At 35.1% G+C, this 17,241-nt stretch overlaps 1 protein-coding gene across 1 annotated transcript; it reads left to right on the plus strand.

Annotated features, from left to right (window-relative positions):
• The first annotated feature begins 520 nt into the window (after window positions 1–520).
• cyld2 (cylindromatosis (turban tumor syndrome) 2) lies at window positions 521–16,058 on the plus strand. The gene is made up of 13 exons (XM_009306058.5): window positions 521–981; window positions 2,546–2,672; window positions 3,126–3,370; window positions 3,449–3,611; window positions 6,156–6,288; window positions 6,695–6,802; window positions 8,519–8,598; window positions 8,711–8,777; window positions 10,428–10,560; window positions 10,638–10,746; window positions 10,871–10,989; window positions 12,727–12,931; window positions 14,916–16,058. The coding sequence occupies exons 1-13, from the start codon at window positions 568–570 to the stop codon at window positions 15,095–15,097; spliced, it is 2,085 nt and encodes a 694-aa protein (XP_009304333.1). The 5' UTR covers window positions 521–567; the 3' UTR covers window positions 15,098–16,058.
• Window positions 16,059–17,241: the final 1,183 nt, after the last annotated feature.

Raw genomic sequence — 17,241 nt, forward strand, 5'->3', positions numbered from 1 at the left:
TTCTTCATCTCTTCTATGTTTCATCTCTTACAGTTACTTTTTCAACTTTTTGTAAATATCTGACTATAGTTAATACAGCTTGCATATTATGTAGTACATTCCTCTGTAAATATTTCCTAAAGTTTTCTATAATTGCACTTAGGCTATAATCCTGCACTTGCTGCTATTGCACTCCTGTTTAGACCTAAACTGCATTTCGTTGCCTTGTAGGCTACTTGTACATGTCTAATGACAATAATCGAATCTAAACTAATCTTCCATAAATATGGTCATTAAAATTGCACAAAATCTCCCAGTCATCATTGTAAACGTGCATAAATTACCACAATTATCACTCATTAATAATTAAACACTGCACACAAATCATCCTTTTTTGTACTTTTGTCTGTGACTGATGTACTCCTTTGCACAGATGTAGATCTCCAGTCTCATATGACTTAGTGGCACACGTCACGGGAGGAATGTTGATGACATTACCGCCCTTCTAGTTGATAAGTGACAGCTCTCACATTCTGCTGTCACTGATCTCCCGGCCGCTCTGTGTTCATCAAACACTCTCCATTCAACATGGAGCTCAACGAGCAGCGGTACTTCATCGTCCTGAGGAGAAACAAGAAAGGCCTGTCCCGCGGGACTATCGGGCGAGCAGAAGGGGAGACAGCAGAAGAAGAGCTGATTGGGATGGTTTGTGAAGGAGGAGGTAGCATCAGGAGCAGCAGGACGGTAAAGAAACACGACACTTACCCGCTGTCGAGGCACCAGGCTGGACTGCTGATGTTGGTGTGTCCCGCTAGCAGGAGGCTGGAGCTGCTGGGAAACCTCCAGCTGTTCTCCGCCATCTGTGAGCTGGCGCGGGATGATCTGGTGATGGTCAAACATAAGAAGATCTTTCAGCCGTGCTTGGTCAAGAATCTGGTTCAAATAGGCAAACAAGACAAACAGGGAGACTTGCAGGTGCTGGGCTTCGAGCTGGAGCTGGTGGTGAGGAAATAACTTATTTTGATGAAAAATGTTTGCATTTATTCATGCAAAAATCATCCAGAAATCTTTGTAAAATGATAAGCCAAAATGAAAATTTTGCTATCAATTATTCACCCTGCTTTGAAAACAAAAGATAATATTTGAGAAAGCTGGAAACCTGTTACCATTGTCTTCCATATTAGGTATTTCTTTTAGGTTTTCCTACTATGGAAGTCAATGGTTACAGGTTTTCAGTTTTCATTAAAAATATATTAATTTGTGTTTCCTGAAAAAAGAAAAACATTCAAGTAGTGAGTACATTTTCAGTTTTGGGTAAACTATCACAAGGAAAAAATCACGATAGAAGTGCAAAATTGCATAGTTAACTTTTAGCAAAACAATAAAAATGTATACTTAAATATAAACATTGTATAAATATATATTTTCAAGTAATTTATTTTATTTAAACACGTTTTTAATTAGTCATATCAATTAATTTTCTTTTTGGCTTAGTTCCTTTATTAATATGGGGTCACCACAGCGGAATGAACCGCCAACTTATCCAGCATATGTTTTACGCAGTGGATGCCCTTCCAGCTGCAACCCATCTCTGGGGAACACACATACACTTTCATTCACACACATACACTACGGACAATTTAGCCTACCCAATTCACCTGTACCACGTCTTTGGACTTGTGGGGGAAACCGAAGTACCCGGAGGAAACCCACGTGAACATGGGGAGAACATGCAAACTCCACACAGAAATGCGAACTGACCCAGCTGAGGCTCAAACTAGCAATCTTCTTGCTGTGAGGTGACATCACTACCTACTGTGGCACCGCGTCGCCATTAGTCATATTAGTTTGGTGTAATAAATTTTACAAACCATAATGAATGTACATTTTTTATATGAGTTCTAAAATGATATATATGATATATGAAATGAAATAGATTAACTATGTCCATCAGATGAATTGTTTAAAAATAACATTTAAATCAAAATAAAATAAACTATAAATTGTACATTTTTATTTTCATTTAAATAAATTAATGATGGTGTTCATGTGGGTTTCCTCCAGGTGCTCAGGTTACCCACACAAGTCCAAAGACATGCACTATAGGTGAATTGGGTAAGCTAAATTGTCCATAGTGTGTGTGTGATTAAAAGTGTATGGGTGTTTCCCAGTGATGGGTTGCAGCTGGAAGAGCATCCGCTGCATAAAACATATGCTGGATAAGTTGGCGGTTCATTCCGCTGTGATGACCCCTGATTAAAAAAGGGACTAAGCCAAAAAGAAAATGAATTAATGATTTTTACAGACAATTTTGCATATAGAGGAAACATCTATAAAGGAAACTTTACAGGAAATGCTCGCATTGAAATAAATAGATGATATCATAACATGATATGAATAACATTACATAATCAGTATGCCCTTTTCAACTCTGACATAAGTGTTAATCTGCCTGTAGATCACATAAACAGAATTCTTGAAATACAAAGGGAATAGCTGCATTATTGCAACTCACAGAACAGAATGCACTTGATCTCTTAAAATCTGTTGATTTTTCTTTACACAGGAGACTGAGAATGAAATTTCTTTGAAGAAGACAGCTCCTCTGCCCTTTTTCAGTGCAGCTGATATTCTGCAAGTGGCTCCTTCTGATTTAAACACCAGGGTACCACTGAGAGATGCCATTGATTTAGGTCAGTACCTTTTTTGCTCATATTCAAAAACCCAGAACAGAAAATATTAATCTAAATCATTTACTCCCCCACTGTTAGTTGCAAACCTGTTGAGTTTCTTTTTTGTTGAACAACAAATATATTTTGAAGAGTGTTAAAAACCAGAATTGACTTTCATACATTTTTTCTATGAAAATCAAAGTTCTACGTGTCCCTACATTCTTCAAAATATCTACTTTTGTGTTCAACATAATAAAAGAAACTTGAGGGTAATTAAATGCTATATAAATGTTCATTTGTGTGGTAACTCTCACTTTAAGAGAGTGATTAAATGACTAGAACGCGGAAAAGATTCTTATCTTAAACTGGAAAGACCATGAGCTATCAGTCTCAACTTAACTGCAAACTTCCTAGCAATGAATTAAGGAAAGAACTCAAGTGGTTATTTATGATTGATGTGTTTTCCCCTTTTAGGTTTGAAGAGGAAAGCAGTGTCCCTTCTCAATTCCTTGCCATCACTAAACTCACGCAATGCTAAAAAAGGAAGTGTCCTCTTCAAAAAGGATGTGTCCGAATCTATTCAGGCCTTGTCCCATTATTCTCTGGAGGTGGGTTCCATGGCAGAGGTTCTGTCTTTGAATGGACTGACCGTGTATGGGGTGATCAGATGGATTGGGGTTCCAGAAGGAAAGAAAAACTGCTGGGCAGGACTTGAACTGGTGAGCAATGACTCTTTTGTTTTTGTGTGGTGTTTTATGCAAGCAGATTGTTAAAAAATGCCCCTTAAAATCTGTTAGGACACAGAGGCGACGACTTGTTCAGATGGGACGTTGGGAACAAAGCGATATTTTACCTGTGAGGCAAATAAAGCCTTGTTTGTGCCATTGACCAACTGCAAACCAGACAGTAGATTTCTGTTAATTCCGGATGAGATGCTGAAACCACTCAACCCTCCTTCAGGTGAGACCCATCTGCTTTACTTCATATCTCAGTAATTATGGGCTTAACCATCTGTTAAACATGGGAAGGAATCATTTTGTAGAAAAAAACTGCAATGATAAGGAAAACAAAATGAGAAAAGAACAAAAACAAATAAAGTAAAACAAATAAAGTCATAAACAAAAAAAAAAAATGAATATAAATTATCTTCAGTTCATACACATGCAGGTACAGGAGACAGGAAATCCAATTTTATGCAAATTTAGCTGCAAATGTTGTAATTACCATAATTATGAGATTCCAACGTTCATATCTTTGTAGAACGCATAATTACTGCTTGCAAACCGAGATTTGTTTTATCATGATAACTAGGACATGCCATGAATGCAGCACAAAGCTAAAGTTTGGTGAAGTCTGACCTGCTATTTTGCAACCAACAGAAAACACATCCTGAAAAGTGAAACCAAAACATTTGATTGTGCCCTATAGTGGCTGGCTGCAGTGTATAGAAAATGCCACTTTTTACATATAAACCAATGTGCCTGATCATATTCGGTGTTAAAATGTAATGCTGCACAAAGGCCTGACTAAATTACCTTTACTCACAAAAATAAAAATTCTGTTATAAATTATGTAATGTAACGTAATATGTATTTATAAAGCGCATGTATCATACACCCAAAGCCCATCACAGTCATGGGGGGGGGGTCTCTCCACACCACCGCCAGTGTGCAGCATCCACTTGGATGTGGCGACAGCAGCCACAAAACAACAACACCAGTGCGTCACCACACAACAACTATTGGTGGAGTAGAGAAACAGTGATGAAGCCAATTAGGAGGATATGGATGATTAGGAGGACATGGTGAGTAAAGGCCGATGGTGGACATTTAGCCAGGACACCAGAGTTACATCCCCACTCCTCACGAGAAATCGCATGGGATTTTTGATGACCACAGTGAGTCAGGACCGGAGTCTCATCTGAAAGATGGGGCTCATTGACAGTATGGTGCCTCTTCACTATACTGGGGCATTAGGACTCATACAGACCGTAGATTAAACGCTCGCTAATACCACTTCCAACAGCAGCCTAGTTTTCCCATGTGGCTCCCATCCAGATACTGACCAGGCTCAGCCCTGCTTAGCTTCAGTGAGTAACCGGTCTTGGGCTGCAGGGTGATATGGCTGTGGCTCAAATCCCTGAGACCTTTGTTTATCTTCTGAACACACATTAAAGAAACATTTCACTGTTTTGGAAATTACTTTTATATCTCCCCTAGAAATAAGCGGTTGAATTTTACCATTTTTAATCCCATTCAGCCAATCTCCAGGTCTGACAGGAGCCCTCTTAGCTTAGCTTTGCTTAGATCATTGAATCGGATTAAACCATTAGCATCTTGCTCAAACAATTAAAAAGTTTTGATAATTTTGCCATTTAAAGCTTGAGGTCTCTGTAGTTACAGCATATACTAAGACTAAAAGAAAATAAAAAGTTGCTAATTTCTAGGCAAAAATAGGACTGTTTCTTTAAGATATTTTTAATCTGAGCGCTCTTTCATCCTCAATAGACAACAAGGGTTTTGAAAAGGAAGCAAAAGTATTGTCAAAATGTTCCATGTGACTTTAGATTGGCCTGAAGACCACATGGGAAAACTAGGTTGCTGTTGGAAGTGGTGCTAGTAGTGAGGCCAGCAGGGGGTGCTAAACCTGAGGTCTGTGTGAATCCTAATGCCCCATTATAGTAAAGGGAACAATATACTGTCAGTGGGTGCCATCTTTCGCATGAGATGTTAAGCCGAGGTCCTGACTCACTGTGGTCATTAAAAATCCTATAGCACTTTTATTGTAACGAGTAGAGCTGTAACCCCCGATGTTCTGGCCAAATTCCCTCCATCGGCCCTTATACCCATCATGGGCTTCCAGTCATCCCCATCCACTGAATTGGCTCCATAACTGTCTCTCCAAGGCGGTGCAGTGGTGCATTAGGTAGTGCTGTTGCCTCACAGCAAGAAGGTCACTGGTTTGAGTCTTGGCTGGGTAGGTTGGCATTTCTGTGTGGACTTTGCATGTTCTCCCTGCGTTCATGTGGGTTTCCTCCGGGTGCTCTGGTTTCCCCCACAGTCCAAAGACATGCAGTACAGGTCAATTGGGTAGGCTAAATTGTCCGTTGTGTACGACTGCGAACGAGTGTGCATGGATGTTTCCCAGAGATGGGTTGCAGCTGGAAGGGCATCCGCTGTGTAAAACATATGCGGGATAAGTTGACTGTTCATTTCGCTGTGGCGACCCCGGATTAATAAAAGGCACTCAGCTGAAAAGAAAATGAATGAATGTACTATCTCTCCACTCCACCAATAGCTGGTGTGTGGTGAGTGCACTGGCGTTGTTGTCCTGTGGCTACCGTCGCATCATCCAAGTGGATGCTGCACACTGGTGGTGGTGTGGAGAGACCCCCCATGATTGTGTAGCACTTTGGGTGTATGGGCATACACGATAGATGCACAATTTAAATGCACACTTTACATTACATTACGATTATTTATGTGTTTTTTTCTGTGCCCTTAGCCACACTTGTGGAGGATTTGGATGAAGACGTTCCACCTGTAGCTGAGCAAGATGTTTTGTCTCATCTGGTTGGCAGAATGAAGGGGATCCAAGGTCACTTCAACTCCTGCTATCTAGATGCCACTCTCTTTAGGTAGGCATCTCAAAAAGCATTGTATGTATCATATTTCGGTAACACTTTACAATAAGGTTCATTATTTAATGCATTTACTAAAATGAACTAATCATGAACAACACTTGTACAGCATTTATTAATCATAACTGAACATTTACTAATGCATTATTAACATCCAAGTCCATGCTTGTTAATATTAGTTAATGCACCATGAGTTAACAAACTAACAATGAGCTACTGTATTTTCATTAACTAATGTTAACTAACTAGAATAAATACTGTAGTAGATGTATTGTTCATTGTTTGTTCATGTTAGTAAATGCATTAATTAATATTACTAATGAACCTTATTGTGAAGTGTGACTCATATTTTATGTTGCGTTCATGTTGCATGATGCAATTTCTCTCTTCTCTCCTTTTACAGTCTCTTTACGTCATCCGTAGCTTTTGACAGAATTTTTAACAGATCAGCAGATAGCAAGAAAGGCATTTCTCACATTTTAAGACGGGACATCGTGAACTGTTTACGCAGGTAGATGCTCTGAATATCTTGGTGTGTGCGTATGATTCATTATAGTTCATTAGACAGTTACATAACAAAGCCCATGTTTGTAAGGCAAACAACCCACATTGAAATCTGATATAAGGCATTAAATATATGACATATAGTTAAAAACAGAATTATTAACCCTTTAGAATTATTAGCCCCCTGTATATCTGTCCCCCAATTTCTGTTTAACAGAGAGAAGATTTTTTCAACACATTTCTAAACATAATAATTTTAATAACTTGTTTCTAATAACTGATTTCTTTTATCTTTGCCATGATGACAGGACACAATATTTTACTTGATATTTTTCAAGATACTAATATTCAGCTTAAGGTGACATTTAAATGTTTAGCTAGGTTAATTCAGTTAATCAGGCAGGTTAGGGTAATTAGGCAAATCATTGTATAACGATGGTTTGTTCTGTAGACTATTGAAAAAAATATGTAGCTTAAGGGGGCTAATAATTTTGACCTTAAAAAGGTTTTCAAAAATTAAAACTGCTTTTATTCTAGTCGAAATAAAACAAATAAAACTTTCTCCAGAGAAAAAAAAATATTATTTGAAGCACTGTGAAAAATTCCTTTCTCTGTTAAACATCATTTAGGAAATATATGGAACATATATTTCGAAATATTGCAAAAATGGCTGCTTAAATATACAGTAGGTAAGTATTGAACACGTCATCATTTTTCTTAGAAACAATATTTCTAAAGGTGGCGTTGGCTTGAGATTTTCTTCAGATGTTGGCAACAACCAAGGAAATCCACATGTAAAGTAAACAAATCAAATTAGGTTATGCATAATTAAATAAAATGATGCAGGGAAAAAGTATTGAACACATGAGCAAAGGGAGGTAAAGGGAGGAAAGCCTAGACAGCAGCTAAAATCTCTCGGAAGTTAAACAGCAACTCTCTGCCCTTTTCATTGTAAATGATTATTATGTGCTTCTGTCCAACAACTAAATCAGCAGGATGATAAAGATGAAACCAGGGTGGATATTTTAGCAAGACAATGATCTAAAACACAACCAATGAAACTCTAAAATGGTTTCAGAGAAAGAAAATGAAGCTGTAGAATGGCCCAGCCAATCACCTGACTTGAACCCTATATAAAATACAATATAAAGATCAGAATTGATCATCGAGACCCACAGAACCATCAAGATTTTTACACTCTTTTGTAGTCTGTGGGAAAAATCACACCTAAGCAACTTTATTCCCCATATGAGAGGCATCTTTAAGCTGCCGTCATTTGAAAAATTATATAAAGTATTAAATACGCTTCAGTAATTCAGTACTTTCTTCTTGTGTCATTTTATTGTTATTAAACAACTATGACGTGTTCAATACATATTTTGCCTGTTATATTTTCCAACTTTTGCAATTACAAATCTGTACATATATGTTCAAATATATTTGATTTAATTGTATGTGTTCATATTTGGCTGTATATGAACAAATATACATAATAATATGGAATATGTTTATAATTCCAATGGATGAATATATTATACCATATGTAAGCAGCCATTTTTGCAATATTTTGCAATATTTTGTTTATGTAAAATCCAAATATGAACCAAATATGTAATTTGCATATATTTCCATGTATCTAATCTCTCTATGGAACACATCATGTGAATATATGTGGTGTTTATAGTCACAGTTGATTTGATAGGATCTCTGTTTTTCTTTATAGATCAGGCTTTGTTCCAGCAGAGAATGTGATGAAGTTTCGTGAACAACTGGGCTGCAAATCTTTTGCTTCAGAAGAAAAAGGTATTACTCGCCCTGTAGTGGTCATTTACGTCTTTGATGCAGACCTGCAGGTTTTACATCTGTGGCTTAAAGGGAATATTATCCTAAAACTTTTTACCACTACTTCCTTCAGATCCAGAGGAGTTCATCACTTTACTGCTACAGCATGTTTTACACATAGAGCCTTTGCTCAAAATCAGGTGTGTATCATTGCCAATAGTATTTGGGTGCAGCCTTGATGATGCAAAATGAGACTGCATATATCAGTAATGCAATGTCAGACACAATGTACTCAATGGAGCTAGTGATGTCACTGTGAGGGGTAGGGTTACAGGTTGGGTTGGGTGAAAGCATTCAAAAGAATTGGATGCAGTTCAGATTGCACTGCTCCAGGTCTGCATTCAGACCATTCTGATCATTGCAATCTGTTAAACACGGCTCAACATTTTACTACATCATATGTTCATTACATTTTATTATAATATGTATGGAAGAAAATAAATATACTGTTGAAGTCAGAATTATTAGCCCCCCCCCCCCTCCCCCCCCAATTTCTGTTTAACGGAGAGAAGATGTATTCAACACATTTCTAAACATCATAGTATTATTAACTCATGAATATTAACTGATTTCTTTTATATTTGCCATGATGACAGTACACAATATTTTACTAAATATTTTTCAAGGTACTAGTATTCAGCTTAACTAGGTTAATTAGGTTAACTAGGCAGGTTAGGGTAATTAGGCAAGTTATTGTATAATGATGGTTTGTTCTGTAGACTATCGAAAAAATATATAGCTTAACGGGGCTAATAATTTTGTCCTTAAAATGGTGTTTAAAAAAATAAAAACTTAAAAATAAAAAAATTTCCTTGATCCATTAAACATCATTTGGGAATTTTTTAAAAATTCAAAGCGGGGCTAATAGTTCTGACTTCAACTAAATGTACAAAACATGCATAAAACACATTTCCAAAATTTATCACATTAAGTGAAAACATATTTTTCTTATTATTTTTGTGAAAAAATATTAATTCAAAAACATAAATAAAAATAAAATTACTTTGAATATAATTAACATGTATATATTTTTCCCCAATTTCTGTTTGAAGGAGAGAAGATTTTTTCAGCACATTTCTAAACACAATAGTTTTAATAACTCATCTCTAATAACTGGTTTATTTTATCTTTGCCATGATGACAGTAAATAATATTTGACTAGATATTTTTCAAGACACTTCTATACAACTTAAAGTGACATTTAAAGGCTTTACTAGGTTAATTATGTTAACTAGGCAGGTTATGGTAATTAGGCAAGTTATTGTATAATGATGGTTTGTTCTTTAGACTATCAAAAAATAAATAGCTTAAAGGGGCTAATAATTTTGACCTTAAAATGTTTTTTTTTTAATTAAAGATTACGTTTTATCTAGCTAATATAAAACAATTAAGACTTTCACCAAAGAAAACATATTATCAGATATATTGTGAAAATGTCCTTGCTCTGTTAAACATCATTTAGGAAATATTTATAAATGGAAAAAATAATAATAATAATTTAAAGAGGGGCTAATAATTTTGACTTCAACAGTATTAGAATTATTTAAGAAGGATCATGTGACCCTGAAGAATGCAGTATTTTACATGAAAAAAAACATATTAAAATAGAAAACATTTTAATAATTCACTCTATGCAACTGTTTTCTATTAAATAATCACATTTTTGATGACTTTAAGAGACTTTGTTTTTCAAATGTACCAACCTCAAACCTTTGAAAGTAGCTTACGTACATTTTGTGTAAACAAGCATTAACCACACACCTGAACCACCTGTTTTTACTTTTTTTCAGGTCACAAGGAGAGTTTCCACAGGAAGCTTATACGCATCAGATCATTGTAGAGAAGAATCAGGTCGCAGCCGTGCCTTCAGTTCAACAGCTGCTTGAGATGTCTTTTGTAACAAGCAATCTAAAGTTTGAAGAGGTTGGTTCATTTCCTAAATGTTTAGCATGCGCTTCCATACAAAAGTATGCATCATTAATCAAACCTTTTTCTTTTAGATTCCATCCTGCCTCATAGTTCAGATGCCACGTTTTGGAAAGAAGTTCAAGATGTTCCCTAAAATCATTCCCTCAACAGAGCTGGACATCACAGACGTATTGCATTGCTGTGAGTGTGTAACAAACATGCTTGTAAATGAAATCTGCTCCCGATAACATTTGTTTTGTGGAAATAGATATTGGAGTGTTGCCGGTTGCAATACCTCTTATGCTTCCTCTATTTTCTTTGGCAGCTCCTCGGGAGTGTTTTCTGTGTGGTCATCTGGCTAAATATGAATGTGTGCAATGCCTGATGGACCGCAAGCTTCAGCCAGGCAAAATTAAGCAGTATTGCTCCACCTGCAACACACAGGTAGTACACCTGAACCTAAAATCCAGTGATATTTGTATTCTTATAAAATCTTTATTCCTATGTGGGAATTTGATACATGGAAATATATGAAAAATACATGCAAGTTTATATTCGAATTTCACATATACAAAATGTCACATATGCAACATATATTTTGACATATTGCATTTTTAAAACATTGGTATTACAAATATGTAGATAGATATATGTTCATATAGATTATATATAGATATTTATATTTGATCAAACACATAAAATTATAGCTAAAATATTTAGTCATGTATTTGCATATATGTATTTTTAATGGTTGAAAAATATATAGGTAGGCAGCCCTTTTTTAAATATATGTTGCATAAATTTCATATATTATAAACAGTTGTAGTCAAAATAATTCGCCCTCCTGTAATTTTTCTTTTTTTTTTCAAATATTTCCCAAATGATTTTTAACAGAGCAAGGTATTTTTCACAATATTTTCTGTAATATGTTTTCTTCTGGAGAAAGTTTTAATTCAGCTAAAAGAAAAGCAGTTTTTAGGTCAATATTATTAGCCCCCTTCAGCTATTTTTGTGATTGTCTACAGAACAAACCATAGTTATACAATGACTTGCCTAAGTACCCTAACTTTAAATTACACTTTAATCTGAATAGTATCTAGCAAAATAGTACTGTCATCATGGCAAAGATAAAGGAAAGCAGTTATTAGAAATTAGTTATTTAAAGAGCCCCTATTATAGGTTTTTAAAAATGACCTTCCATGCAGTTACACCGCTCTAAGTGAAGTGAAATATCCAGCTAAGGCTTAAATCTGAAAGTGGACCGTGTTTAAAACTATTGAATCATTTATAAAAGAGTTGACTCATAGTGGTTCGAATGAATCGCTGCAGTAACAAGTCTGTTGGCGTGATGTATCAAGCCGTATCTGGTTAACTTTTTATATTCTCAAATCGCGTCCAAAACCATGTTGAAAACAAAATGCGTGCCGATTTGTTTACGGATTTAAATGCGTTTGTGAGCTCACGATCCACTGTTGTTTGTCGTTGATATGGTCGCCATCAGCTGTTGCTACACATGTGCGGCGGTCAAGTTTTAGAATAGTTCAGCTTTTGCCACTGTGTGGATTAATACTGAATGTGTGTTGTGGTTAAAAATAGACAATAAGCCTGTGTTTAACTGCACTGCTTTATTGCACTCTTGCATTGGGCTCACACAAACATTCTGCACTCTGACTACTTTAATATTGTTGATAAGCCATACTGGGCATTTATCTCTGCCTCACACTGAATGCAGTCAACCAATCACAACAGACTGGGTCATCAGACCAAACAGCACAGATTAGCATCGCGCTAAGTAGGGGTTTGGAAACAAATGAATCGCTGAACGATTCAAATGGGAGTCGTTGGGATAATTAGGTAAAACTAAAAGCATATTATAAGACAGTTTGTTTTTGATCTTGCATGCATATCAGCCTGCTGTTGAAGACCCCCCAAACCAAAATACAACCTCTTTTATTGTATAACAGGGGCTCTTTAAACTATTATGTTTAGAAATGTGTTGAAAAAAATCTTCTTTCCAATATACACTGGGGATAACAATTCTGACTTCAACTGTATTGTAATCCAAATATGGACTTGTATGTCATATGTGTAATTTGCATGTATTGTCACATATCAGATTTGTATGTGGGTGTGCTTTTTTAATCCCTAAAATTAAACTTTCTTATTTCTTGCCTTATTTAGGTTCACAATCATCCCACCCGACAGGAACACACTCCTCAGAAACTCACACTTCCAGATTGTCCTGCAGAAGATGCACCTGTTCAAAGGCACCCGATGCAGCTCTTTGCAGTTCTGTGTATAAACACCAGCCATTATGTGTCTTTTGTCAAATACGGGCCTGATCCTCGATCCTGGATCTTTTTTGACAGCATGGCTGATCGATGCGGTAAGATTTACAGTCTTTAAAATGTGTTTGTTCATAATTTTGTAATTACGTTTTGATGTAATTCCAACAGCACCTACAGTATGTTGACTGAGTGCATGTGTGAGGGAATTAAGAAATATTATCTGCAATTCATTTTTATTGCTTATTACAAGAATACATTTTTCTAATGTGCATGCATCGAGGGCCCTTTCTCATGCAAGCTATCAAATGATGTACAAGCAAGTTCTGCTTAAAAAACTCAAAGTATACTTCACGCTTAAGAAAAAGATTGTTCTTTAAAAAAGAAAACAAAATGTTGAATAAAAAGCTTAATGTTGTTTTTATTTTTTTATATATTTATTTAAAGGAAAGCCAAAAATAAAAATTACATCATCATTTACTTAATCCTTTTGTACTGTTGGGGATGTTTTCATCCACTCTGGGGGGATTATGAGTCTTAATTTGGCCATACTTTTCCCGTGTTTCAGCTAACAGAACGATTTTTGGTGACAAATCTTATTTTGACACATATTTTGGGAAAATGCTTTAAATGTTAAAAAAACTCAAGGAAAATTTCACTACCCTTTTGTTATGTTCAGGATGAAAACATAGACAAAATTAAACTGCTGTAATTATGCATCAGATAAATATTTTTTCAATTTTTTGCATAAATTATTTATGCAAATGAATCAACCTCAGTCCTGATCAAAACTACTTAATTGCTTAGAAAATGACAAGATTTTAACTCTTTAATTGCAGAGTTCATAAATAATGTCACTGATTTGGTGAAAAAAACACAAAATTATGTATTTTCATTATAAAAAGTAATTGTGGACTGGATTTCTTTTTACCTTTTATCAAAGTCTTGGACATGTGAACGATTATTAGTAAAAACATTGGCTTTGATGCAGTGTTTTTGATGAATTTTTCATTTTTTTCTCTCTAATTTACTGTTAGTGGCTGTTTTTGCCCCATTGACTTCCATTATAACCACATTTTTTATTACAAAAACATGACACCAAATAATTGTGCATTTTTGATTGTTGGTGTTTTTCCCTGTTGGGAAGAAGTCAAATTTGACATTTTTACTGTTGATCATCAGTTGGCACTTTAACTCTTTTTCTATAACTCTTTTTTTTTTCGCCTGTGCAAAAAAAAAAATCTTAGTTTCTGGATTTTATATGGAGTTATAACAACAAATTAAAGTGTGTGTCTGTGATTGTGTGAGAGTGACCTTTACACACTTACCTTAATGTGTCTGAAAAATCAAAATAGGCATCTCAGCTCTCAGAACTACATGGAGTAAACAAAAACAAAGACTGTGTATTTATGCACCATCAAATGTGGTTATAATGGAAGTCAATGGAGCAAACCACTACAAACAGCCACCAGCAGTAAATTAGAGAGAAAAAAATAAATATCTAACAATGCATCAAAGTCAATATTTTTACTAATCATTCACATGTCCAAGACATGGTAAAAGGTAAAAAGAAATCCAGTCAACAATTACTTTTTATATTGAGTATTGATAACACGCATCTTGTGTGTTTTTTCACCAAATCAGTGGCATTATTTGTGAACTTGGGAATTAAAGAGTTAAAATCCTGTAATTTTTAAAAACAGTTGGTCGTTTTGATCAGGACTGAAGTTACAGTAGTTTAATTTAGTGGATGTTTTCATCCCAAACATAAAAAAGGGTAGTAAATTTGAACAGTGCACAAGGGTTAAATCTTTTAGTTTCTATTTTCTGTTGAACACAGAATCAGCATTTATCAAAATATCTACTTTTGTGTTCAACAGAAGGAAGAAGTTCAAATGGGTTTGGAACAAGTGAAGGGGAGAAAATTAAAACAGAATTGTCATTTTTGGGTGAACTATCCCTTTAAATTTAAACAATTATTTAAACAATTAGCATTGAGATTATACAAACCTTTCTGAAATTCCTTTATTATTGCGTAAGAAAATGTTTGATTCATCATGTTTGATTTTTGTTTTGTATTCTTAGGTGATGACAACAAGGGCTACAGCATTCCTGTGATCAGGTCTTGTCCTGAGGTTGGAGATTTTCTGTCGCAGTCTGAAGAGGAGATCAGCTCAGCCGATCTGAGTCAGTGCAGTGAGGCGGTGCGCCGACTGATGGTTGATTCATACATGTGTCTTTATCAGACAACAGACTGTCAACAATAATCACACACACACACACTTACACACACACACACACATTTCTGATGCCCATACTGTAACTCTTATGTCATTACATCATGAGGGCTGACACAAATGAAGGACTGCTCAGACACTCTGTTCTTATGATTTCTGATGGAAGTTTATGTCTGCTTGAAAGTGCCCTGATTTATACGGACATTAGGATCATAGGACGTTAGGGCATTTGATCAAGGACAAGTATGAGTTTGCACACAAGCAACATTTTCTCTATTTTGATATGAGAAACGTTCTAGTATATCATGTAAGGTTTTTGTAGGATTTTTTTTGTCATTTTTATTAGATTATTTATTTTGTACATTATCGTCTATTCAAATTATATATATTATATTTTATTAAAGTTAAATCATCATAAATTTGTCTCTGTTATGCTTCATGTCTGAGAAAATGTAAAGAAGTATGACCAAAATTTTGGAATTCATAAGATGGGAGGGATTTATTGTGAAGTAAAACAGATATTACATATCATGTGGCCTGGTTAAAAAGAAACAGGCTGATTGTGCCCTCTAATGGAAAACTCACAGCATTGACACAATAACGATGTTTACAAAATGGACTTGATTACCAGGTTTTAAACTGACATCTGAATCACAAATGAGTCATTTTGTCGAACTGATTCTTTTCAGTGAAATGTTTCTGAATCATAAACCTGGTGGTATACTTACTGCTCATTGATATTAGAGCTTTGGAATTTAGTTAATTACTGCTAATGTAATGGAGGCCAGCTAGTGAGTGCTGTGCAGGTAAACCTCACTCCTCTGACCTCTAAAGGTGCTCTAGCAACAGACACTAGAGGCCATGGTCTTTAGCCTCCTTGTTAGAGCAACCAACTCCCATGCGGAAGGTCGCCGTTTCGATTCCAGCTTGGAGCGGGTTGGGTGGTGTAGAACAACTAACTAATTACACTAATTTGAAATAAAGAAAGAAAGAGGGAGGGAAGGAAGGAAGACAGAAAAAGAAAGAAAGAAAAAGTACAAGCAACACTAGTTTGTTTGGCTCATTTCGTCGCTCTAGAATTATAAGGTTCTATCTGCTTCTAAAGAATTTTGAGATATTGAGCTTCAAATTTTTTGGCATTTCATTTAGCAAACAATAAGTGTTTAACAGTTCTCTTTCACACAATAACATGACAGAGACCCTAAATGTACTCTATATGTAAACGATTAAAATTCTCTTTAATTTGCAAGTTTGGGTAAAAAAAATTATAAGGTTCTATCTGGCAGATCATAAATTAAAGCATTACTTGTCAATAAATACAATCAGTCTGCTTATTAATTTAATTTAAGAAAACAAAATTGGTGTTGTAACAATATATTGATGCTTGAGAAAGGTCAGTTGTTGCTTTATTCAATGTAATGCTAAGCATATAAGGCTGTGCTTAATATTTTGTCCAGTGCAGCTGTTAATTTTATGTAATTAATATGGTAATGCTTATTGAATTATATACAAATTATTGAATTATATTTATTTAATAAGCCCTTCAAGGCTTAATATAAAATTTGAAGACTTTAAAGGAACACAGACAATGAGCAAATGCGTTTAAAAAACACTGAAAAGTCTTTCACTGACTGTAAATACACAAATAAAAATATTTCACATTTAATATATGACACTTTTTTAGTTCCTGTTTCTTTTTCAACAATATGAAATTTAACCTTTCACCTCAATGTCAAAAAATGCTTCTAAATCATCACATTTACACACATCTTTTCAGTTTCAGGTTTCTTCTGAATTTTGTGTGGTGTGGCATTATTTAATCAACTCTGATTTTTGTGTTTCTTCCTGGTCTTTCCCTCTGTCAACCGGGCAGTCTGGCGGAATGTTTTTAAGAAAGCTGATCCTAACTGGTCCTCGTGCATGCAATTTAAATCCTCATTGGTTCACAAAAAAAATTATAGAGCCAAGCTACAGTTTGTTTGTTTTAATTAAAAATCTTAAAATGAAAACAATATAAAAACCCCATCACATAATGTAAATAAGTTGACATTTAATGATAATATATTCAATTCAATTCATCTTTATTTCTATAGCGCTTTTACAGACTGTTAGATTGTGTCAAAGAAGCTTCACATAGAAGATTATAATTAATTGAAAGTGTCAGTTCAGTTTTC

This window comes from Danio rerio, chromosome 11 (genome assembly GCF_049306965.1).
Source record: "Danio rerio strain Tuebingen ecotype United States chromosome 11, GRCz12tu, whole genome shotgun sequence".
NCBI lineage: Eukaryota > Metazoa > Chordata > Actinopteri > Cypriniformes > Danionidae > Danio > Danio rerio.